The sequence below is a fragment of the Oryx dammah genome, unplaced genomic scaffold (assembly GCF_014754425.2).
Source record: "Oryx dammah isolate SB20612 unplaced genomic scaffold, SCBI_Odam_1.1 HiC_scaffold_14, whole genome shotgun sequence".
Lineage (NCBI taxonomy): Eukaryota > Metazoa > Chordata > Mammalia > Artiodactyla > Bovidae > Oryx > Oryx dammah.
In genome coordinates this window covers 19,882,794-19,906,360 of record NW_024070198.1, presented here as the reverse complement: position 1 = coordinate 19,906,360, position 23,567 = coordinate 19,882,794, and the positions used below count along the sequence as shown (strand labels likewise).

General features: G+C 40.8%; 2 protein-coding genes across 2 annotated transcripts in view; one reads left to right on the top strand and one right to left on the bottom strand.

Moving 5' to 3' along the window:
- The first annotated feature begins 8 nt into the window (after positions 1 to 8).
- Positions 9 to 19,201, top strand: LOC120873519 (cytochrome c oxidase assembly protein COX15 homolog). Its single transcript, XM_040254199.1, has 9 exons — positions 9 to 223; positions 1,369 to 1,559; positions 4,176 to 4,298; positions 4,581 to 4,767; positions 9,762 to 9,929; positions 12,142 to 12,223; positions 13,933 to 14,087; positions 15,725 to 15,838; positions 16,779 to 19,201. Exons 1-9 carry the CDS (start codon positions 134 to 136, stop codon positions 16,908 to 16,910), a joined length of 1,242 nt encoding a protein of 413 aa, XP_040110133.1. The 5' UTR covers positions 9 to 133; the 3' UTR covers positions 16,911 to 19,201.
- The window catches only part of ENTPD7 (ectonucleoside triphosphate diphosphohydrolase 7), a 41,187-nt gene continuing 36,292 nt past the window's right edge, over positions 18,673 to 23,567 (bottom strand). The window contains exon 14 of the transcript XR_005723481.1: positions 18,673 to 23,322. The gene's annotated coding sequence lies outside the window, so the exon portion shown is untranslated. The remainder of the gene's footprint in view (positions 23,323 to 23,567) is intronic.

Here is a 23,567-nt window from a genome sequence, read left to right as displayed (position 1 = left end):
CACTGCTCGCTCCGGCCTTCCGAAGAGGAGGAGCTCGTCTGTGTGACCCGGAAGTGCTTCTTCCGACGGTGGGGGAGAAAAGAGACCAGAGAGCGCAGGAGCTTGAAGGTGGCCGTTGGGCACTGTTTATAGTATGCAGCGATTACTCTTTACGCCCTTGACGGCCTTGCTGGGGAGCCCGTGTCTCCGGCTCCTGGTTCCTAGGGTGGCGCCTAGAACACAGGTAGGGCACTGCAGAGCACCGAGTCGCGGAAGCGAGCATGGGGTGAAAGGGCCAAGAGATATCCTCACACATCACGTTTTTCTAGCTCCTTGAAGTTCACAAGGCATTTCACTGTGTCTAGGGCTCCTGAGTCCGGATCTGGACCTACCACTTACTAGCTGTGTGCTCTTAGCCAAGTTGAGTAATCTTTCTGTGCCTCAATTTACTCGTCTGCAAAATGGGAATAATAGCACTTCATAAGTGTTGTGTTAATATACACAGAGGTTTAGCACGTAGTAAAGGCTCAGTGATTTTTACCCATATGTTTGATTTCTGCTCAAAGCTACTGGGTAGTCAGGTTAGGGATTGTAACTCCATTCTACAGAGAAGTAACTTGAGGCTTAATTTGTCTGAAGTTACTTAGTTAATTAATTGGGCTTCGCAGGTGGCTCAGTGGTAAAGATACACCTGCCAATGCAGAAGACTCAAGAGACTCGGGTTTGATCCCTGGGTGGGGGAAGCAAGATAAAATATCAAGTCTCCTGCTCTAGAGGAAGTCACAGTTCATTTGTTTGTAACTCATTTGTCAGATTTTTATTAAGGTATTGTGTAAAGGAACTGTGTATGAAACGAAGTTTGTAGAAGCCAGACTGACCAGACACTGCTGTCCTATAGCTCATAGCTTAGTGGGAGACAGAGACAACCTCTGTGTACTAAATGATACATTGCTTTGTGATGGACAGGTATAGTGTGCTGGGAGAGTGACCCAGAACATATGTAGGGAGGTCTGGGTATACTTCCTAGAGGAGGTGACATCCAAGCTGAGATCTGTGATAGGTCAGTCAGGGGACAAGTAGAACCCCAGTTAGAGAAAAATCATATAAAAGAAAGAAAATAATCCTTATTTAATCCATATTTAGGTGTAGAGTTAAGTCTGGGAGAAATATGAGAGACAGAAGGTTCATGTAGTGTGGGGATGGATTGGAGGCAGGCAAACCAGTTGGGGGTAGATGCAGCCCAGATAAGAGATGATGTTTTACCTGGACAGTAGCAGTGGAAATATGACCAGGGTACTTCATACCAGACACAATGAGACTGTGTGAGTAGCAGTGGAGTGAAGCCTTTTCCTCTTTCTCCAGTTGTAATTTGTCTTTCTTGATCCTTAGTGTGGTTGCAGTTGTGGGATCAGGCGCCCCTTAAGGCCAGGGCAATACAGCACTATCTCCGATGTAGCTTTGCAACCTGGAAGGGGTACAGTGTCCCTCCCTTCAAAGGCTGCTGAGCGAGTGGTGGGCCGATGGCTCCTGGTCTGCAGCGGGACAGTGGCTGGAGCAGTTATTCTTGGTGGAGTAACAAGGTGAGTAATTTGTTCATAGTCAGCTGTTTGGATCATCAGTAGACATGCAGGATGACAGAGGGGGAAGGGACCTTAGAAATCATCTAATCTAGCGCCCACATTTTAGTATGCAGAAATTGAGGCCTATAGAAGGAACATGTCTGATGGCTTGCCCCACCATAGTACAGTTTAGGATTTTATTAATGCATGCCTGCTGTAGAACCCCTTCATAAAGACTGGTTCAGGTCTTAACTGTTAGCTGTGCATTGTTTGTGTATATTTCCCCCTACAATCAGAGTTCAGATTTGTCACAAAAATTTCTGTACAGTTTGTTTGAATTACATACAAATAAGTTCCACATCTCACTGTTGGTTCCTGTGCATGCTTCATGCTTGGTTGCTTCAGTCATGTCCAATGCTTTGCGACCCTTGGACTATAGCCTACCAGGCTTCTCTGTCCATGGGATTCTCCAGGCAAGAATATTGCAGTGGATTGCTATACCCTCCTCCAGGGGATCTTCCTGACCCAGGGATTGAACCTGTGTCTCTTACATCTCATATATTGGCAGGCAGATTCTTTATCACTAGCGCCACCTGGGAAGCCCATGCATGCTTCTTGCTGCTGCTACTGCTGCTAAGTCGCTTCAGTCGTGTCTGACTCTGTGCGACCCCATCGATGGCAGCCCACCAGGCTCGCCCGTCCCTGGGATTCTCCAGGCAAGAACACTGGAGTGGGTTGCCATTTCCTTCTCCAGTGCATGAAAGTGAAAAGTGAAAGTGAAGTCTCTCAGTCGTGTCCGACTCTTAGCGACCAGGTCTCTTTAAATCTATAGAGAGATGTTATAGATTTGGATTCTACTCCCTCCACCTCCCCTACACCCTTTGCAGTTTTTTGCTATTGTTGAAAAAACCCAAGTCATTTGTACTTTGTAGTTTCTCACGGTCTGGATTTTGCTAATAGCATTTATGGTATTTAACATGTTCCAAAAGCTATGACAAACCTAGACAGCCTATTAAAAAGCAGAGACATCACTTTGCCGACAAAGTCCCATATAGTCAAAGGTATGGTTTTTCCAGTAGTCATATATGGATGTGAGAGTTGGGCCGTAATGAAGGCTGAGCGCCGAAGCATCGATGCTTTCAAACTGTGGTGCTGAAGAAGACTCTTGAAGAGTCCTTTGGACAACAAGGAAATCAAACCAGTCAAACCTAAAGGAAATCAACCTTAAATATTCATTGGAAGGACTGATGCTGAAGCTGAAACTGTAATACTCTGGCCACCTGATGCAAAGAGCTGACTCACTGGAAAAGACCCTGATGCTGGGAAAGATTGAAGACAGGAGAAGGGGACGACAGAAGATGAGATGGTTGGATGGTATCATCGACTGAATGGACAGGAGTGTGAGCAAACCCTGGGAGGTAGTGAAGGACAGGGAAGCCTGGCATGCTGTAGTCCATGGGATTGCAAAGAGTCAGACATGACTGAGCAACTGAACAACAACAACAACATTGTCCCCTGTATTTCCTGTAGACAAACTTGTTGCTTGATTGGGTTCAGGTTGGGGACATGGAGCAAAATACTTCATAGGTGACTGGATCATTCATAAATATCTGGTGTCTGTTAAAGATGTCAACAGCCCTTGATGATCATTGCCTAAATCTATTACTTCATTAGATTTGCAAAATTGTAATAGGTATTTTATTAGCTCAACTATAAAGAAAAACTTTCTCTCATCCATGATTTGGTTATGCTGAGGTACATGTTAGGAAAGGCAGGATAAACACTTAATTCCTTTCCCTTTATTTATCAGTCTTCAAAGTAATAAGTTGGTTCCAAGCATTTTCCAAAAGTGACCAATAAAGTGAGCTTTTAAGTATTAATGAGCTGGTAGGTTAGAATATATTTGGTTTGTTTCAGTCCATTGCAGTGGTGATGATTTGCTCCAGTTGTCCTATCTTTAGTCAGTGGGAACCTCTTCAGATTAACTCCAGTCTTTCTGACAGGAACCTGGTAAACGCTGATCCCTTGCTTTCTGGGTAAGATGTTCCAGGTTTGTCTTGTACACATCCTGCCTCAGACCTGAAGTCGGGTTTTTTACTTTTGGAACCCTGACCCCGTTTGGTGAAAATACTTTCTAGTGTTATTAAAGTATGTCTTCCTCAAATTCTCTCTGCATTCCCTCTGCCCTTACCTTATGTGTTACGTAGGATAATCAATAAATTTTGATTTTGATTGTCTTTAAATTCACTCAGTAACCTCAACTGATTTATATCTGTAGCAGTCTCTTCCCCTTGTGTAAATAATATTGGCTGTGCACTTAGGGCACATTTCCTTGGTCTAAGGGTTGATTTTATCTGTCAGGGAATGCTAGTGAAAGAAGTAAGGAGAGTTTAATGAGATAGAACAAGGAGTAAAGACATTTGTACCTGATAGCAGCTCTTTCTGACACAATTCTAAGCAGTAAGAAGAGAGCAAGTTGTCAAAAGAGGAAACAATGAAATGATATGTTTACTTTTATAGGGGTCAAGATCAGATCTGCTTGCTACTGTAAACCATTTATGAGTAATCGAGTGTGGTGCACACCCATATACACACTGAAATTTAACACGTACACTCAAATTTCTTGCCTATCTTAAGGTTGACAGAGTCTGGCCTCTCAATGGTAGATTGGCATTTAATAAAGGAGATGAAGCCACCCACAAGCAAAGAGGAATGGGAAGCAGAATTCCAAAAATATCAGCAATTTCCAGAATTTAAAATGTAAGTATTATAGAAAATTGGGTAAACATCCCAGTAGATCCACTCAATCTTTTTCTTATTTAAAACATTTCAGAACAGTAGGTTCTATTCTTCTTTGATATGTGATTTAGGTATGTTTAGCAAGCTTCCTACTGTACACCTCCATTTCCAGAGTGATTCTGAGGTGGCTGATGAGGAAGATGGCAGACTGGTCAAGTTTCAAAACCAGGAATGTTCCTGCATTCTATCAGAAAATAAAAATCAGATGGATCTTTCTTATTTTTGACTTCCCTTTTCACCCAGCTTGAATCATGATATGACGCTGGCGGAATTCAAGTTCATCTGGTACATGGAGTACTCACACCGAATGTGGGGTCGCCTTGTAGGCCTCGCATACGTCCTGCCTGCTGCCTACTTTTGGAAAAAGGGCTGGCTCACCCGTGGCCTGAAAGGACGTGTTCTTGCCCTCTGTGGTTTAGTTTGCTTCCAGGTGAGATTTACTGGAGTTTGGGAAAGCAGAAATGTTCTCAGGACCTTCCTAGTGGGCATGTTTTTAGTAAAGTAATCTTTGAAACAGTATAACAAAGGAGTTAAGAACATGGATTTTAGTGTCATAGGCCTGACTTCAAGGCCCAGCTCTGTCCTCTAATAGGGCATGTTGTCTAACCTCTGTAGGTTGTGCTTTCCTTACCTGTAAATGGGGAAAATAATAGACCCTAATGCTTAGGTTGTATGAATATTAAAAAAGATCGTGCATGTAAAGTACTTAGTGTCTGGAATCAGTAAGCACTCAGTAAATATGTTTTTGTGTCACAAGAATTAGAGTTTCTTTCTCATCATGGCGCTCTTCCTGGGTCCTTGGTCTCCTCCCTTTTTCTAACTTGCCTGCTCTATAGGGAAGTGGGATCCCTATGCTAGAATGGCTGTAGAAACAAATAGGGAAATTTCAAGAGAGAAACATTTTGTGGGATGAAGGATCTTTGAATACAGAGGTAAGTGAGAGATGTTCAAGTATAAATGGTGATTAAAGTTATGTAAGTTGAACTTCTCTTAAGGAAAAGAATGATTTCTGCAGTTCTGGGGTTAGGGAAGCCTGAGAGCCAAGTAAAGGAATGTTAGAGAAGACACATGGGAGTATGTTGGTCAAGATATACAGGCTCTAAAGAAGGGTCTCAGAGCATTGAAGAAATATCAAGATTTGGTCAGGAGGAAGCTAATTGGTTGATTTAAATCAAAGTGGTAAGAATACCAACTCATGATTAGAAATAAAGGAGGGAGATGGAAGAGACAAAATAGAAGGGATAGAAACAGATAATAAAGAGTTAGACATAATAAAAATCTAATAGAAACTAGGGATAGTTGGTGAAACAAAAGTTTGTTTTAAAATAAAAAAAAACAACACTTAAGTCAGACTTTCAGGGAGGCAAAAATTTGAAGATGGCAGATAGGGTTTTGGGAGGAAGAAAGTGGGGGCTGGCAGATCACACTGTGAATGCCCTCATCTTCCAGCACGCTCTGCAGATGAAATCAAGATAATGAGAACATCTAGGGTAATAGTGAAGGGGGAAAGAAATAGCCAGAGACCTTGAGGAGCATATATTTATATTAACATGATTCTGTTAGCTGGGGAGGGTTGGCGTGAAAGGGCTGTACCTTATCTGATATGACGAGCTGACAGTTTGGTTAAATGAAAAGTCAGTTAAACAGGGAATCATAGAATAATAATACATACTTTAAACTTTTGTACTTAAGCATGTACTTTCATTATAATTTTTTTAAAGAAGGAGTAGAAATTTAGACACTGGCAAACCAATTTACCTGAAAAACTTTACAGATTTTTATGACTTGCCCTCCCACAAACTTTGAAAATTGTCTGTTCCCACCTAACATGAGAATAATCGTTTTTAAGCAGTTATCTTTGTCAAGCTTCTCCAAAGCTTTCACAGTCTAGTTTTTGTCAAATCAGCTGTCTTTTTACTTTCATATTTCACTATTTACATAATGTTAAATTATGTCAAGAATTTGTCCAAAAGGTTTTTGTCCAAAATACACGTTTGTGTACTTTTCTGTATTTGGCTCTTCAGATCAGTTCAGTTACTCAGTTGTGTCCGACTCCTTGGACTGCATGCAGCATGTCAGGCCTCCCTGTCCATCACCAACTCTGGGAGTTTACTCAAACTCATGTCCATCAAGTCAGTGATGCCATCCAACCATCTCATCCTCTGTCGTCCCCTTCTCCTCCTGCCTTCAGTCTTTCCCAACATCAGGGTCTTTTCAGATGAGTCCGTTCTTCCCATCAGGTGGCCAAAGTACTGGAGTTTCAGCTTCAGGAATTAGTCCTTCCAATGAATATTCAGGACTGATTTCCTTTAGGATGGACCGGTTGGATCTCCTTGCAATCCAAGGGACTCTCAAGAGTCTACTCCAGCACCACAGTTCAAAGGATCAATTCTTCGGCATTCTGCTTTCTTTATAGTCCAACTCTCACATCCATACATGACTACTGGAAAAATCATAGATTTGACTAGACGGACCTTTGTTGCAAAGTAATGTCTCTGCTTTTTAATATGCTGTCTAGATTGGTCATAACTTCTCTTCCAAAGAGCAAGCATTTTTTAATTTCATGGCTGTAGTCACCATCTGCAGTGATTTTGGAGCCTAAAAAAGTAAAGTCTGTCACTGTTTCCCCATCTATTTGCCCTGAAGTGATGGGACTGGATGCCATGATCTTAGTTTTCTGAATTATGAGTTTTAAGCCAACTTTTTCACTCTCCTCTTTCACTTGCATGAAGAGGCTCTTTAGTTCTTCTTTGCTTTCTGCCATAAGAGTGGTGTCATCTGCTATCTGAGGTTATTGATATTTCTCCCAGCAATCTTGATTCCAGCTTGTGCTTCATCCAGCCCAGCATTTCTCATGATGTATTCTGCATATAAGTTAAATAAGCAGGGTGACAGTATACAGCCTTGGCGTACTCCTTTCCCGATTTGGAACCAGTCTGTTGTTCCATGTCCAGTTCTAACTGTTGCTTCCTGACCTGCATACAGATTTCTCAAGAGGCAGGTCAGGTGGTCTGGTATTCCCATCTCTTTCAGAACTTTCCACAGTTTGTTGTGATCCACTCAGTCAAAGGCTTTGGCATAGTCAATAAAGCAGAAGTAGATGTTTTTCTGGAGCTCTCTCGCTCTTTCAGTGATCCAGCGGATTTTGGCAATTTGATGTCTGGTTCCTCTGCCTTTTCTAAATCCAGCTTAAACATCTGGAAGTTCATGGTTCATGTACTGTTGCAGCCAGGCTTGGAGAATTTTGAGCATTACTTTACTAGCGTGTGAGATGGGTGCAATTGTGTGGTAGGTTGAGCATTCTTTGGCATTGCCTTTCTTTGGGATTGGAATGAAAACTGACCTTTTCCAGTCCTGTGGCCACTGCTGAGTTTTCCAAATTTGCTGGCCTGTTGAGTGCATCATCGTTTAGGATTTAAAATAGCTCAACTAGAATTCCATCACCTCCACCAGCTTTCTTCATAGTGATGCTTCCTAAGGCCCACTTGACTTAGCACTCCAAAATGTCTGGCTCTAGGTGAGTGATCATACCATCGTGATTATCTGGGTTGTGAAGATCTTTCTTGGATAGCTCTTCTCTGTATTCTTGTACCTCTTCTTAATATCTTCTGCTTCTGTTAGGTCCATACCATTTCTGTCCTTTATTGTGCCCATCTTTGCATGAAATGTTCCCTTGGTATCTCTAATTTTCTTGAAGAAATCTCTAGTCTTTCCCATTCTGTTGTTTTCCTCTGTTTCTTTGCATTGATTGCTGAGGAAGCCTTTCTTATCTCTTCTTGCTCTTCTTTGGAACTTTGCATTCAGATGCTTATATCTTTCCTTTTCTCCTTTGCCTTTCATTCCTCTTCTTTTCACAGCTATTTGTAAGGCCTCCTCAGACAACCATTTTGCCTTTTTGCATTTCTTTTTCTTGGGAATGGCCTTGATCCCTGCCTCCTGTACAGTGTCACAAACCTCCGTCCATAGTTCTTCAGGCACTCTATCAGGTCTAGCCCCTTAAAGCTATTTCTCACTTCCTCAGTATAATCATAAGGGATTTGTTTAGGTCATACCTGAATAGTCTAGTGGTTTTCCCTCCTTTCTTCAATTTAAGTCTGAATTTGGTAATAAGGAGTTCATGATCTGAGCCACAGTCAGCTCCTGGTCTTGTTTTTGTTGACTGTATAGAGCTTCTCCATCTTTGGCTGCAAAGAATATAATCAATCTGATTTCAGTGTTGACCATCTGGTGATGTCCACATGTAGAGTTTTCTCTTGTGTTGTTGGAAGAGGGTGTTTGCTATGACCAGTGCGTTCTCTTGGCAAAACTCTATTAGCCTTTGCCCTGCTTCATTCTGTTCTCCAAGGCCAAATTTGCCTGTTATTCTAGGTGTTTCTTGACTTCCTACTTTTGCATTCCAGTCCCCTATAATGAAAAAGACATCTTTTTTGGGTGTTAGTTCTAGAAGGTCTTGTAGGTCTTCATAGAATCTTTCAACTTCAGCTTCTTCAACATTACTGGTGGGAACATTGACTTGGATTACTGTGATATTGAATGGTTTGCCTTGGAAATGAACAAATCATTCTGTCGTTTTTGAGATTGCATCCAAGTACTGCATTTCGGATTCTTGTTGTCTATGATGGCAAGAGTGAACATGGACTTTTTAGGCATCACCGAGCTAAAATGGAATGGAATAGGTGAATTTAACTCAGATAACCGTTATATCTACTACTGTGGGCAACATTTCCTTAGAAAAAGTGGAGTAGCCATCATATTTGGCTCTACTTCAGTTCAATTAAATTCACTCAGTCGTGTCTGACTCTTTGTGACCCTATGGACTGCAGCATGCCAAGCTTTCCTGTCCATCACCAACTCCCAGAACTTGCTCTAACTCGTGTCCACTGAGTTGGTGATGCCATCCAACCATCTCATCTTCTGTCGTACCTTCTCCTCCTGACGTCAATCTTTCCCAGCATCAGGATCTTTACCAATGAATTCTTCGTGTCAGGTGCCCAGAGTATTGGAGCTTCAGCTTCAGCATCAGTCCTTCCAATGAATATTCAGGACTGATTTCCTTTAGGATTGACTGGTTTGGTCTTCTTGAGTCCAAGGGACTCTCTAGAGTCTTCTCCAACACCACAGTTCAAAAGCATCAATTCTCCGGCTCTCAGCTTCTTTATGATCCAACTCTCACATCCATACCTGTCTACTGGAAAAACCACAGCTTTGACTATAGGCTTCTACTTCAATAAAATGTTAATCTAAACAGTGGTTAAGTATTTATGGTGCTGTATGTGGAAATTGGGTAGGTCTCAATTCCTGGATTCCTAGCGATGTGGGAACATATGGAAAGGAGGGGTCAGAGGATACTCATTTTCTCAGGGAGTTAAGTTGTATAGACAGTTTCAATCTTGTTTTGTTTACCCTTTTTCTTTGTGATTGTAGGGCCTGTTGGGATGGTATATGGTAAAAAGTGGATTGGAAGAAAAACCAGATTCCCATGACATCCCTCGAGTCAGTCAGTACCGCCTTGCTGCCCATCTGGGATCAGCCCTTGTGCTCTACTGTGCCAGCTTATGGACCTCGCTCTCCTTGCTGCTTCCTCAGCACAAGGTAAAGTCAGTCTGTATTGTTTACCACACATGTGGACAGGGTCAGAGATGGAAATTCTGGTCCTAAATGGAAGTTCCATGTCAAAATACATACATTGCCTTAGCAACATCGATCAGTTTACTAGAAGCTGAATATAACCAAAGTTTAGAGAAACAGTGAACTCTGAGACTCTGGATAGCTTCAGGATGGCAAAGTAAAACCTGCATTTATGCTTTTGGGCAGGAGTGGCTTATTCAAAGGATAATTAGTATAGGAGCTAAATGTTTTGTCAGCATTGCCTATCAAGAAAAAGATGAAAACATGAGTTTTAGTAAAAGAAGGAATGAATACCAGCAATGACAGAATGATCTCTGTTCATTTTTGAGGCAAACCATTCACTATCACAGTAATCCAAGCCTATGTCCCCACCAGTAATGTTGAAGAAGCTGAAGCTGAGCAGTTCTGTGAAGGCCTACAAGACCTTCTAGAACTAACACCCCAAAAAGATGTCCTTTTCATTATAGAGGACTGGAAGTTGACCACTTGACTTCTGATTCCCAGCGGGATGGTGGGTGGAGAGGTGAGGAAGGCCAGAATGAGAGTTGCTTGTGGACCTTAGTGGCGTATAAAAGCCATGTTGTTTATTTTTTCCATAGGGACCCTACCATTCGGCAGATCTGACAATATAGTAAACCATAGTGATCTCACCTAAAAGTATTTTCTCTGTATGCTGATTAAAAGGAAATACATTTTAAAATGCTTATTATTTTAGGTGTCAGAGTCATGGTTGGCCTGAATAAGCTGTTCATGGAGTGAGGTTTAGGTTGATAGTAGGACTTTTAAGTAGAATCATCTTGTAGGTACCTGGAGCCAGTGATCTGGATCCCAGTAAGAACAGGAGTTGTTGACTTGGCACTCATCCCACAGGGAAGTCAGATGGGATTGAAACATTGGTATAGTAGGTAATTCACATCTGACTAGTTCCTATTCTTACTTTCAAAGCCAGACTTCTAAAACTAATCTACATCTATAGCTATACATCCTAACAACCCATTCTTTTTTTCCACTTCTTGTCATCTGGCTTCCCCATCCACCCCATCCATATCCGTCTACACATTCACTCCTACACTTGCACATATCAGGTGTACAGTACTTAGTACAGTCTCCTAAGTACTCCTAACTGAATGGTACTCTTAAAGGTTACCAATGACTTTTAAATTATTAATTGTTTTTCTCTTTTTGTTTATTTATATTCCACTAATTACAGAAAGGATTTGAGATTATAGTCAACCATATAGAACTGTGCTGTCCAGCACAATAGCTCCTAGCCACTATTGCTATTTAAATTCTAATTAAAATTAAGTAAAAATAACTTTGTATAAACAAACTTGTTATCTACTTAAACTTTAAATAAAATTAACTTAAAAATTTTTTTTCACTTGCTCTAGCCTCTTTTTAGATCCTCCATAGCCACATATTGGGCAGCACAGATAATAGAACTTTTCTATCATCACAGAAAATTCTAATGGCCAGTGCTGATACACTGTCCTATGAAATCTTAGTAATGATACCTAACTCCTCACATACTAGATTGTAAATCGTTTGAGGGCAGCACTCTGGCTTTCCTTTGTATCTTTCCTTTATGCTTGCATGTGTGCTCATTTTGCCTGTGTATAAAGTTCTTACTAAATATTTGTTGATTTACTGATTATTATCACAAGCTGGCTGCTGGCTACAGTAAAATAAAAACAATTTACCTAAAACACTAAATGCAAGAATCTCTACTCTACTCTGCTCTCTCTACAGTTTTGATTCTGATTATATTTGCTAAACACTAAATATTACACATAACATGAAAATCCAGTTCTTTACCCTAAGCCACATCATTTTAACCATGGTGGAATGGTTTTCCCTGAACAATGTAAACCATTCCATTCCTGAACAGATGTATATTGAATACCTATATGCCATCTACTGGGCTAGGATTACTGTAGTAAGCAAGTGAGATGGCAGTTCCTATCGTCACAAAACTTATAAGGTAGCAGGAAAGACAAATAGTAAATGTATACATTTAATAAAATTTAGATAAAGTAGAATGTCTTCTGGGAGTGCTTAACCTAGTCTAGGAGTCAGAGAAGATCTGGCCTCAGATTGTCTCTGGAGTTTATCCTTGGAGATCTTGCTGCCTTTCCTAATTCCTGCAGTCAGTGTCTCTGGCAATTTTCTCATTTAGTTGCCTGAAACGCGTCAACTCCTGCGATTGAGACGATTTGCTCATGGAACTGCAGGCCTGGTGTTTCTTACGGCTCTCTCAGGTAGGACTCTTCTTATCAAAGGTGGCCTAACTTCTTTTTGTTCTTCAGGTGGGATCTCTTGCCTAATGCTTTCCTCCTGCATCTTTATATCTCTTTCTCACACCTGCCTCTCGCATACCCACCGTCTTCACCCTCTTGTTTTCTATTGCTTCCTTCCCCAAATCCTGCTTTTCAGCTAGTTAGACAAAAATATTGAACATCTACTTGGATCCAAACTGTCTAGGTTCAGATCCTGGCTTTACCATCTATAAACTGTATGACCTTGGACAAGCTGTGTAACCTGTCTGGGCCTCAGTGACCTCATCTATAAAATGGGGAAGATGATAATAGTTTAAGTAATATAAATGAAGCAAAGGCTATGTAAGTGTTAGCTGTTGTTATCATATAAACATTATTGTTATTACATTATACCAAGATAGGTCAGACAAAAGCCTGCCCTCAAAGATGGCCTTTAGGTGGGGAGTTTATTGGGGCAAAGAGACTAAAACTGATCTCTCTCATTCTTTAAATCACAGCTCTACCTTTCTTACTCTAGACCTGCCCTGTACAATAACCACTAGCTTCATGTGACTATTTAAGCTTAAGTTAATTAAAAGCAAATAAAATTTAGTTTCTCAGTCACAGTAGCCACATTTCAAGCGTTCAGTAACCACAATGGGTGGCTTGCACCTGTTGTACTGGATGGATGACAGATATAGAACATTTCCATCATCGCAGGAAGTTTGATTGGACAGCAGAGCTCTAAATAAAATCATCAACCCAGTGATCCCACCCAAATCTCCCTCCCCCTTTTTTTGATGGAAGAACATGAATTTTGACTTTGTAAATGCAATTTAGAAAAAATAAAGAATATGATTTAACATACCTAAATCTTCTGTGATCATAAATAATGGATCAGTTATCCATTAAATTCATGGATACCTTCTTTGTATGTTTATCCAGGGTTTAGTTTATAAGAATTTTTTTGAGTACTTGGGGAAGACAGATAAATAAAACCCATAACATGCCAGATGATGTTGAGTGCTGCGAAGAAAATAAAGCAAGATAAGGGGATAGATGTGGGGTTGGGGAGTGCTATCTTATAGAGGATTATTGGAGAGATCTCTTTGATAAAGTGACATTTAAGTGGAAACTTGAGGACATGAAAGAGTAAATTAACTAGTTCCAGAATAGATCAGTTGGCAGTAGGGAGGTGAGGCAGTAAGGAGAACTCATATCACAGTCAGTAAAGGAACTTTTCCAAATATTCCTCTCTCTAGAGCTTCTCATCCACCCCTCTAGGGGAGGCATGCCAGAATCTTGGCGTGGAAGTAGGTGAGGATGCAGGTTTTTTTTTTAAGTTTCCATGGTGTATTCCATGGTGAATACAGCAGAGTTGCTGTAGATCTTTCTATTCTCTGACTATTCCTTTTGTCTAACTCTGACATAATAAACATTTTCTATGTCAGAACTTCCCTGGTGGCTCAGAGGGTAAAGAATCTGCCTACAGTGCAGATCAAAACCTGGGTTCAATCCCTAGGTTAGGAAGATCCTATGGAGAAGGGAATGGTTACCCATTCCAGTATTCTTGCCTGCAGAATTCCATGGACAGAGGAGCCTGGCAGGCTACAGTCCATGGGGTCACAAAGGGAACTTTCACTTTCATGTCAGAACTAGTATTTGATCTCCTTTCTCTCATTTTAATAAATACTATTTACCTTGGAACCCAGGGGCTTTTGTGGCAGGGCTGGATGCTGGACTTGTTTACAACTCCTTCCCCAAGATGGGAGAATCTTGGATCCCAGAGGATCTCTTTACCTTCTCCCCTCTCCTGAGGAATGTTTTCGAGAATCCCACCATGGTGCAGTTTGATCACCGGGTTCTGGTAAGTCTGGCTGGCGGTTACTGGCTGCTACACACAAGGAACCTCTCACAGGCTATGGGTGTCTGAAGCACTGCTGGCAACATTGAGATGGTAGATTGGGTACTAGAATTCTTTTTAGAAGAAATTTAGTACCAGTTTTCTGATGTGATGTTTCTGTCTTAACTATCCACATGCCTCTAGCCAAATTCTGACTTGCAGGATACTGCCAGCTTTTTAGAGTTAATTCTTCTCAATCCTGCCCATGCAAAGAAGAGTCATTTTAGCAGAAATGAAGCCAAGTAGAGAAGAGAGTATAAAGACAGTGGTTGCTGAACACATAGCCATCAGGGCTGCACCAAGACCCCAAGGAGCTAAGAGCATCATAAATACTTGTCATCTTATTTAAGCTAATATTTATTAAGGACTTACTCTGAGTCATGTTAAGATTGCTTGGTGGCCTGAGCATGATAAATCAGAGCTCAGGGAAAGGTTAGTGGCAAGGAGACCTGGGAGAAGCAGTAGTGCTATTGTAGTAATGCTGTGAGAGTGATAAGGTTCGGGTCTTCATGGTAGGACCCAGACTTAAGAAGATGAATCTGAAAGAGGTTGTTGTGATTAGAAGACTGGCTGCAGGAACAGAAGTGAAGAAAAATCACAGGCGATCCTAGAGTTTCTTCTGCGGCGTGTTTAAAACACACCAGCAGGAATGGGACTATTGAAATGAGGGTTGAGCTCTGGACAGAGGATGTCAGCAGACTGAGGTTCGTTGAGTGTGAGATGACAGTAGGGCACCCAGAGAGAGGGGCCCAGGGGCCTCATAGCCAGAGGGAATGCTAGGGCTAGGGCAAGTTTCCTTGTGCGGGGTCAGTCCCCACTGCCACACAGCATTTTGGAATAAGTAAAGTCTGGTTGAAATTGGACGGCTATGAAGAGAAAAAATGTGAAATTGGTATAGAAAATGATAGAAAACGTTTTCCTCGATATTATGGAAGGTCAGAAATCCTACTGCCAGCCCCAGACTCTTTCTAAAGTGGTAATGAAAAGGAGACTTTAGATCTTTTTAACACTAGCTGGAAGAACCACCACCTCCTCTACTCATAGCCCAGGAAAATAGTAACTCTCATGTGCTGGGGTCAGCCTTGTTTTAAAAATACCGGATTAGAATAGAGATAAAATTAGGGATAAGTAAGAGGATGAGAAGGTTGGATGGCATCACCAACTCAATGGACATGAGTTTGGCTAAACTCCGGGAGTTGGTGATGGACTGGGAAGCCTGGCGTGCTGTGGTTCATGGGGTCGCAAAGAGTCAGACACGACTGAGTGACTGAATTGAACTGAATTGATGCAAAGAGTAATTTAAAACCTGAGGGCCACCCCGGGCAGACACCCACATTGGAAGGTGGGTAAGATTGCTGAGAGACAGTCAGTGTGTATTAAGTGCAGAAACTTTAAGCGGCGCCACGCCTCCATTGCACTGAAGTGGCGAGCAGAAGAGGAGCAGGGAAGAGCTTGAGGAGTCATCAGGTGGTTCTCCGCCTGGGAGGGGAAAGTGTTTAGTAGTTACTCAGTGGATCTGGGGGAATTAGCTGTAAGATGAGCAGAAACCAGGGGGTAGGACATTCTTTTTGGCACCTGATGAGACTCTTTCTACCCCACAGGGCATCACTTCAGTTACTGCCATTACAGTACTCTACTTCCTCTCCCGAAGAATTCCCCTTCCTCGAAGGACCAAGATAGCAGCCACCACTCTGCTAGTTCTGGCGTATACACAGGTATAAGCCACTTCTTTTGATTCTGAAGGTGTCCCCAAAACAAAATTTAAAAAGAAAGGTGACAGGCTAGGAGAAAATATTTACGATAGACTAAAAGATGAACAACCAGAAAATAAAATAAGTAAAGGATATTAAGACACAATTCTCACAAGAGAAATGATGAATGGCCAGTAAATATTGAAAAACTCTTTAGCCTCACTCATGATCAGAGAGGAACAAATTAAAGCACTGTGTGCCATTTTGTACCTGTCAGATTGGAAAAAAATGAAAAAAAAAAATCAGGTATTGGCATGGGTATAGGAAAACATACATTTGTGTATTCTTGGTGAGAGCTTGATTTGTTATAGTTTTTTTTTTGAGGACATTTGGCAATATTTTTTGAAGTGTTAAAATGTTTAGTCTTTTGATCAAGCACACTGGCTTATTTTTGCCTGCCCTGGAGATACTCTAATGCACAAAGAGCTGTTCCCAGGAAATTCATGATGGAATTACTGTGATAAGTGAAAATTAGAAACCACCTAAATAAACATCTATGATATAGCCATACTGGGGAATACTGTACAGCAGTTTAAAATAATAAGATCTCAAGACATACATTATTATGTGAAAAAAAAAATGACAGAGCAGTATATTTTTAAAAAGCTGTTATGTTTTTCTTTAAGCATGTATATAAAAATACAAGTGTGAGAAACTGGTAATAGTGGCTACCTTTGGGGAAGAGAACAGGGCTAGATGAAGGATAATTAGGGGGAATTTTAGTTTTATCTAATTTGAATTTCTTTTGTTGTAAGTCTGTTTGCTTGTGAAATTTTAAAATATATTCTTTAAAGTTCTGATGGGAAAATGTGGAGGGTTTGTGTGTCTGGTTATCCATGCTAGTCATTTCAGTTCTGAATGTGTGTTTCCTCCTTGGCTTACTGCTTGCTTTTCTTTGTGACAGGTGGGCTTGGGCATTAGTACTCTGCTGATGTATGTCCCAACTCCTTTGGCTGCCACTCACCAGTCGGGCTCCTTGGCTCTGCTCAGTGTTGCCCTTTGGCTCATGAATGAACTCCGAAGAGTCCCAAAATAATTCTCAGAAGATCAGCTTCCTAGAACTGAAACTGTGCTTTTGAGAGATCATCAGAGAGCACAAGAATTCGAGCTTTTCTGAGAGGAGGACCTTGGCATACCAGGTGGTTTCCAAATTGGTCAAGTTATTTAAATTCTTTGCCTGTTTTTGGGACAATCACTGGATCAAGCAAGTCATTAAGTGTGGTTTTGCTTAAGGTTCCTTTTTAAATCTGTTGAAAATCAGATTTAATGTAGAGAAAGAATTGTCTGTCATTTGCTTCTTAACAGGCTCTGTGTCAGTTTTCTTAAATGTTGACAAGCTGTTGGTTCTACATGTATAATCTGTTCCTTGACCTCCTGAGTCCTGGGTTCTGCCTGAGTAGAAATTCTTATGATCTCAACTGTACTTCCATCAGGTAGAGATTCAAATGGATGGATTAGCAATACCCTAAAGTACCCAGATAGCCTTCAGCAAGAAATAGCTGTTTTCTTCTAGTGTCTTGATTTTCAAAATGGGGGAAAGCACTAACCTAGTTCCTCCTGTGATAGGGCTGTTATATCACTACATGAGATGAACGGAGAATAGTATAAATCAGTTCCAGAAAGGGTTTCCTAAGAGCCTTAGGGATAAGAAAAATACAGCCTTGATGGTGCAGTACATGGACATCTCTTTAGTTATTTAAACAAATTACTGACTAATGAATTGGTGTGATTTTGACCTCTGTTGATATTTCACAGGGCTCTGTCTTATTCAACATTTTAAAATCAGCAATTTGGATGAAGGCATCACAAAGACCATATTTGAGGATGGAGCAACCCAACATTGCTGATAGAATAGATGACAATCACAGAACAGTTCCAGAGTGACATCATCAAGATGAAATTAAACCAGTCATAAATGTAACATCTTCATTTAAATAGGTTATGTAAGTTTGGGATAGAGAAAACTAGCTTATCATCTTCATATAAAAAAAGACTTAGGGACTTCAGTTGGACACAGGCTCAGTATGAACCAACCATGTGATGACAATGGTAAAAACTAGTGGTGTTTAAGATTCTGTGAATAGAAGTGTCACAGCCATAGTCAGAACACCACACTGCAAGTGCTGCATTTTATTCTGGGTACTGCGTGTTTTAAGGAGGATACTCACCAGCACGTATGTATCAAGAGGCAGGAACCAGGACAGCAAGGAGTCCAGAACCTGTTTCACACTGGAAATACTTGGAAGAACTAGGAGTATTCAGCTGGAGAACATTAGAGAGACAGCAAGAATCCTGCCCTTGACAAGTTGAAGCCCCTTCTTGCAGAAGGAATGAGCTTCCTTTGTGTTGCAGACCTGGGAGCAGTGGGCAAAAGTTGTAGAAAGTTAGTTTTTAGTTTTGTAGAAGGTAGGAGCCACCTGGACCAAATCAGATGCCTGCTAGGGCAGACTGGTGCAAACAGGTGAACCCAGAGAGCAGGTGCCCATCAAGGGGCTAAACCTCTGCTGAGTGCTAACCTGTTGCTGCTCTGTAGGTCCAGTTGTGAGATCCAACTTTTCAGACAAACCAAACATCCAGATTTTTATGTGAATGGTCTCAAGTTTTTTAGAACATTATGCAGGCTAAACAGATCTGGGAGCCATAAATGACGTTAAGATGTGCCCCCGTAAAGCTGCTGGACTAATGATCACAGTTCCCTTTCAACTCCAGTATCCTTTGGGTTTCACTGTGACCAACAGTAATCATCCTTAAATGGTTCTTAGCAAAATAGAAGTAGCAGTTTGTCTTTGGTTTTTTTATTAATAAAAATCCTGGCCAGGAAACAGCTTTTGCTGTTGCCAGCAGTGGTTCCCAGCTTCTCTCACATTAGAATCTTTGAGAATCCTGACCCCAGCCTTAGCAATGATCAGTTAAATCATAATCTCTGAAAGCCATAATTAGCAGATTCCTTGGGTGATTCTGATGTGCTGACAAGTTTGGGAACCACTAGTAGCCCTAGTAGCCTACTTACCTTAGAAAGTTCTGACCAGCTTATTCCCATTCCCTCCAAATTTCCCCTCACCCTATCTCATTTAATCCACTGTGTTGTTACTGGTTAGTGTGCCAGCGGGGTATCGCCTCTTCCAGATAGAATTCTCTAAAGAATGAGAGCGGCAGTCACTGGGCAGGTTCCCAAACTATCATCTCCTGATCCCCAAATTAAGGTTGTTCTTAATAATTGGGTCTGGAGAGGGCAGTCTGATCCAACTCAAAGAACCATATGCTAATGCTGCTACTGTTCCCTCCCAAAAAAAAAGCACCAAATGAATTAAATAATTTCAAGTTGCAGATGTTTTACTTCATTTTTTTTCTTTTATTAAAGATGAGTAAGTTTGGAAAAACAGATCTGCTTGCATTTAGTGATATAACTGTATTAATGCCCATCTTTGAGCTCCTGGTGAGTGGATATTATCTGAATTGTTTTGTTTGCATTATTCCCAGCACCAGACACATACCACCAAATATTGTATGAATAAATGGAAAATGGATGATTACAGACTGATGTCCCAGACACTGCTTTCAAATTAAGTCATCATACCCAGAAGATGAAATTAATTTCCTTTAATATTTTCAAAAGCCAACAATCCTGTCAGTTGGTTTTAAAATACCAAAGGAAATTAAAATACCTCGCTTTCTTAATTAATGCAGAATATCTTTTGTCTAACTTGCTTTGACAAATGCTGTCCATTGTGGCAAGGGTCATTATTAGCCACTGCCTGTGATGCTGGGCTTCCCGGGTGGCTCAGTGGTAAAGAATCTGCCTGCCAACGCAGGAGACTTGGGTTCAGTCCCTGGGTCAGGAAGCTCCCCTGGAGGAGGAAATGGTAACTCACTCCAGGATTCTTGCCTGGGAAATCCCATGGACAGAAGAGTCTGGCAGGCTACAGACCATGAGGTTTGCAAGAGTCCAACAACTTAAAACAACAAAAAGTGATGCTGGCTGCAAAGACCAACACTGATGATCACAATAGTAGGATAACCAGTTTATCTACAGCAATTATTATGGTCCTGGCATGATGGTGGGTTGTATACTGGTATATGTAACATATATACCCATGTCCCTGCATAGGGGACAAGGCATCCCCTAATATGCATTGTGTATTTTGTTCAACACTGACTGACTTAACAGTATCAGAATTTCACTAACTGTTCAGCAAAACTATTATTTAATGTTAAGTGTTAGAAAAACATACAAACTTAGCCACCCCCCACCCACCGAAAGTAATGCCATACAGGCAGCCTTTGGTTTTTGAAAGCAAGAAGGGAGTTTCTCATTGAGGGTCATAATAAAAAGATGCCTTTCAGCACTGCAGGATCCCATGCTCAAGGTGGAAATCATGGAGGAGATAAGGTATATACTTTGAAGGCCTCAGCTAAAGGGGAATTGTAGAATAAAAATTTCAAACACAACAACAAATTCCAGAAATCAGAGTGGTTGCGATTCTTGCTTGCAGAGAAAGACTTTTATGAAGCTAATTAGGGGGCAGCGCCTTCACCACCAGCAGTTCTAACAGGCTCAGCTGGCAGGTGGCTCTGTAGGAGGGGCTGCTTCAGGGAGTCGCAGGGCTGCCTTAGAGAAGCGGAGAGGAGTGATCAGCTGCCAGAAGACCTATGAGTGGCTGCACTGCCTGAAAAGGAGAGCCTCAGCTTGCCTGAAGTCATCGTGCATGCGTGGCTATACTCATGCTGGGATTCTCAATTTTTTTTTCAGCTTTGGTCTTCATAAAAATGGCAAGCAACGATTGAATACATTTTAAAAGTAGAAAGCCCTTGTAGTATGGGTAATGATTCAGTTTTCCAAATAAAACGATATTATTGCTCAGACTTGCAGAGAAAGTCAACAAATGTATTCCTCCTCTGTCCCTCTAATAATGGTACTGAGTATATATTAGTATATATATACTAGTATTACATTAGTAATATATACTAATGTACTAATATAAATGAAGTCTATGCAGATATTTTTTTAAAAGTCTTTTTAACAAATATTTTTTGTAATACCAACAAATCCTTGCAAGTTTGACAGACCATATGGCCCTAGTGTAGGACTATGAAATTAGCATAACCTGAGACTAGTTTGGGAGAATTTGAAACATCTGCTACTACTTCTACCTTAATTCTTAATTCCAATTGAAGTTTCACTGCATACCACAGCCAAAAGGAAAATTAGATACTAGTTATGAACTGGTTTGAAAGAAGTTTAAAAACAGCAAAAAGAAATGGCACACTGGGTAAGGGAGTCTAGGAACTGCCCCATAAATACAACCAAGTTCCTTAAAGTAGCTCTAATAAACATTTATACCTTAAATAAGATGGTAAAACCATAACATGAGTTGCTTGGATATATTGACTAAAGAAGCCAGAGTGGATGTACTGAAAACCTGATACTATTTTTGACAAAGTATTTCATATTTTATTCCTAAATGTGAGCAACCACAAATGAATATCAGAGACAATTATAAAGATTGAGCGTGATGAGCTGCAGTCAGCTATATTATATATAGTCTGTTAAAACAGTCTTGCAAGAAGATTCTATCAATGAGCATTTCATTTGCATGTCTTACTACATTCTGAGTGTCAGTTTCATCATCCATAAAATCACTGGGGTTAACAGATCTTAAGTTTCAGTTTTAAAAATCTCATTCTCTGATGGTGATTGCTTTTGGAAACTCCATTCCCACCCACCTTCATTTCATGGGTTATGAGTAAAGTAAGAGATGACCTGACACTGCTTCTGGGCAGCCTGGTCTAAACCGAGGGCCACAGCCCTCTTCTGAAACTATCACTCCTCTGCCTTTAGTTCCTTATGCCAACCGTTCTGCCTTTGGAACTGGCCGCCAATCATCTCAGCTAGTCATAGGTGAAAAAAGAACCAGAGAGGGCAGGTGACTTGCCTGGGGTTCCTGGGCTACATAATGACAAAGCCAGGGCTAGAATCCATAACCAGTGAGAAGTTACTGTACCTCATAAATATGGACATGATAATAAATGTTAATGCCTAAAATGACTAGCTTAGCAAGTGCATGGCAGACTCAAGTCAACCACATTTTGATAATCACTGCCTAAAGCCTTTGGTCATGAATTTGAGCAAACTGGAGAGAGAGTGGAGGACAGAAGAGCCTAGTGTGCCACAGTCCGTGGGGCTGCAAAGAGACATGATTTAGCGACTGAACAACAAGGACTCTGAAGTCAAAGAAAGCACTTGGGCTAAGGAGGACAAAGGCAGAATACTTTGGATAATATTGGAAGAATAAATAGAAGGTTGGTGGAAAGTGATTAAAATTTCCTAGACCAAGGAAAATCAATTCAAGGAGCTAAAGTATAGAGAGATGGTATTAAGTTGGTGCAAACTTAATTGCGGTTTTGGACCATGAATTTTAAATCATTATAAGCTCAAACAGCTGTTTATTAATCAAAATAGGAACCATTATAATCAACACATTGTGCCAATGAGAAACAATTTGTTTATTCCTGTAGCATAAAAATCCATGCTCCAGGATTTGACAAACTCTTGGAAAGCATTTTCTGCCTCCTGGTTGTGGAAGCATTTTCCCTGCAAAAAGTTGCTGAGATGCTTGAAGAAATGGTTGGTGAGAGGTCAGGTGAATATGGTGAGATGAGGCAAAACTCTGTAGCCCAATTCATTCAACTTCTGAAGTGCTGGTTGTGCGATGTGCAGTCAGGCATTGTTATGCAGAAGAACTGGGCCCTTTCTGTTGAGCAATGCCTGCTGCAGGTGTTGCGGTTTTTGATGCATCTCACCGATTTGCTGAGCATACTTTCCAGATGAAATGGTTTCTCTGGGATTCAGAAAGCTATAGTGGATCAGACTGGCAGCAGACCACCTTTTTTGGTGCAATTTTGGCTTTGGGAAGTGCTTTGAAGCTTCTTCTAGTTCAACCACTTAGCTGGTCATCGCCGGTTGTCATATAAAATCCGCTTTTTGTCGCACATCACAGTACGACTGAGAAATGGTTCATTGTTGTTGCATAGAATAAGACAACACTTTTAAACGACAATTTTTGATTTGTGGTCAGCTCACGAGGCACCCACTTATTGAGCTTTTTCACCTTTCCAATTTGCTGCCAGTGCCAAACGCCAAACCACAGAATGGCTGACACTGAATTCTAAAGTAACTTCTCGTGTAGTTGTAAGAGGATCAGCTTCGATGATCCTCTCAACTGGTCACTGTCAACTTCCAGTAGCCGGCCACTGCGCTCCTCATCTTTAGGGCTCTGGTCTCCTTTGCAAAATTTCTTGAACCACCACTGCACTCTACATTTGTTAGCAGTTTCTGGGCCAAATGCATTGCTGACAGTGCAAGTTGTCTCTGCTGTTTTACAACTCATTTTCAACTTGAATAAAAGAATTGCTCCAATTTGCTTTTTTGTCTAATTAACATCATTTCCCTAGTTTAAAATAAATATAAACAGCAAGTAATAAGTTATTATCAAAAAAAGAAAGCAAAAAAGTGCATTAAAATGATATATAACATAACCATATTTAAGAATGTATTCCAATATCAAACAGCAAATTTCAAAAATGCAAAACCACAATTACTTTTGCACCAATCCAATAAAATTTGGATTAGAATTAACTGCAACTTAAGTGAATGTAATGCCAAATAATTAGGTGATAAGAATAATTCATGATA

Coding starts and splice junctions, on each gene's coding strand:
- LOC120873519 (XM_040254199.1), top strand. CDS start 134: ATGCAGCGATTACTCTTTACGCCCTTGACGGCCTTGCTGGGGAGCCCG. Junction 224..1,368: donor GGGTGGCGCCTAGAACACAG/GTAGGGCACTGC, acceptor CTTGATCCTTAG/TGTGGTTGCAGTTGTGGGAT. Junction 4,299..4,580: donor CAATTTCCAGAATTTAAAAT/GTAAGTATTATA, acceptor CTTTTCACCCAG/CTTGAATCATGATATGACGC.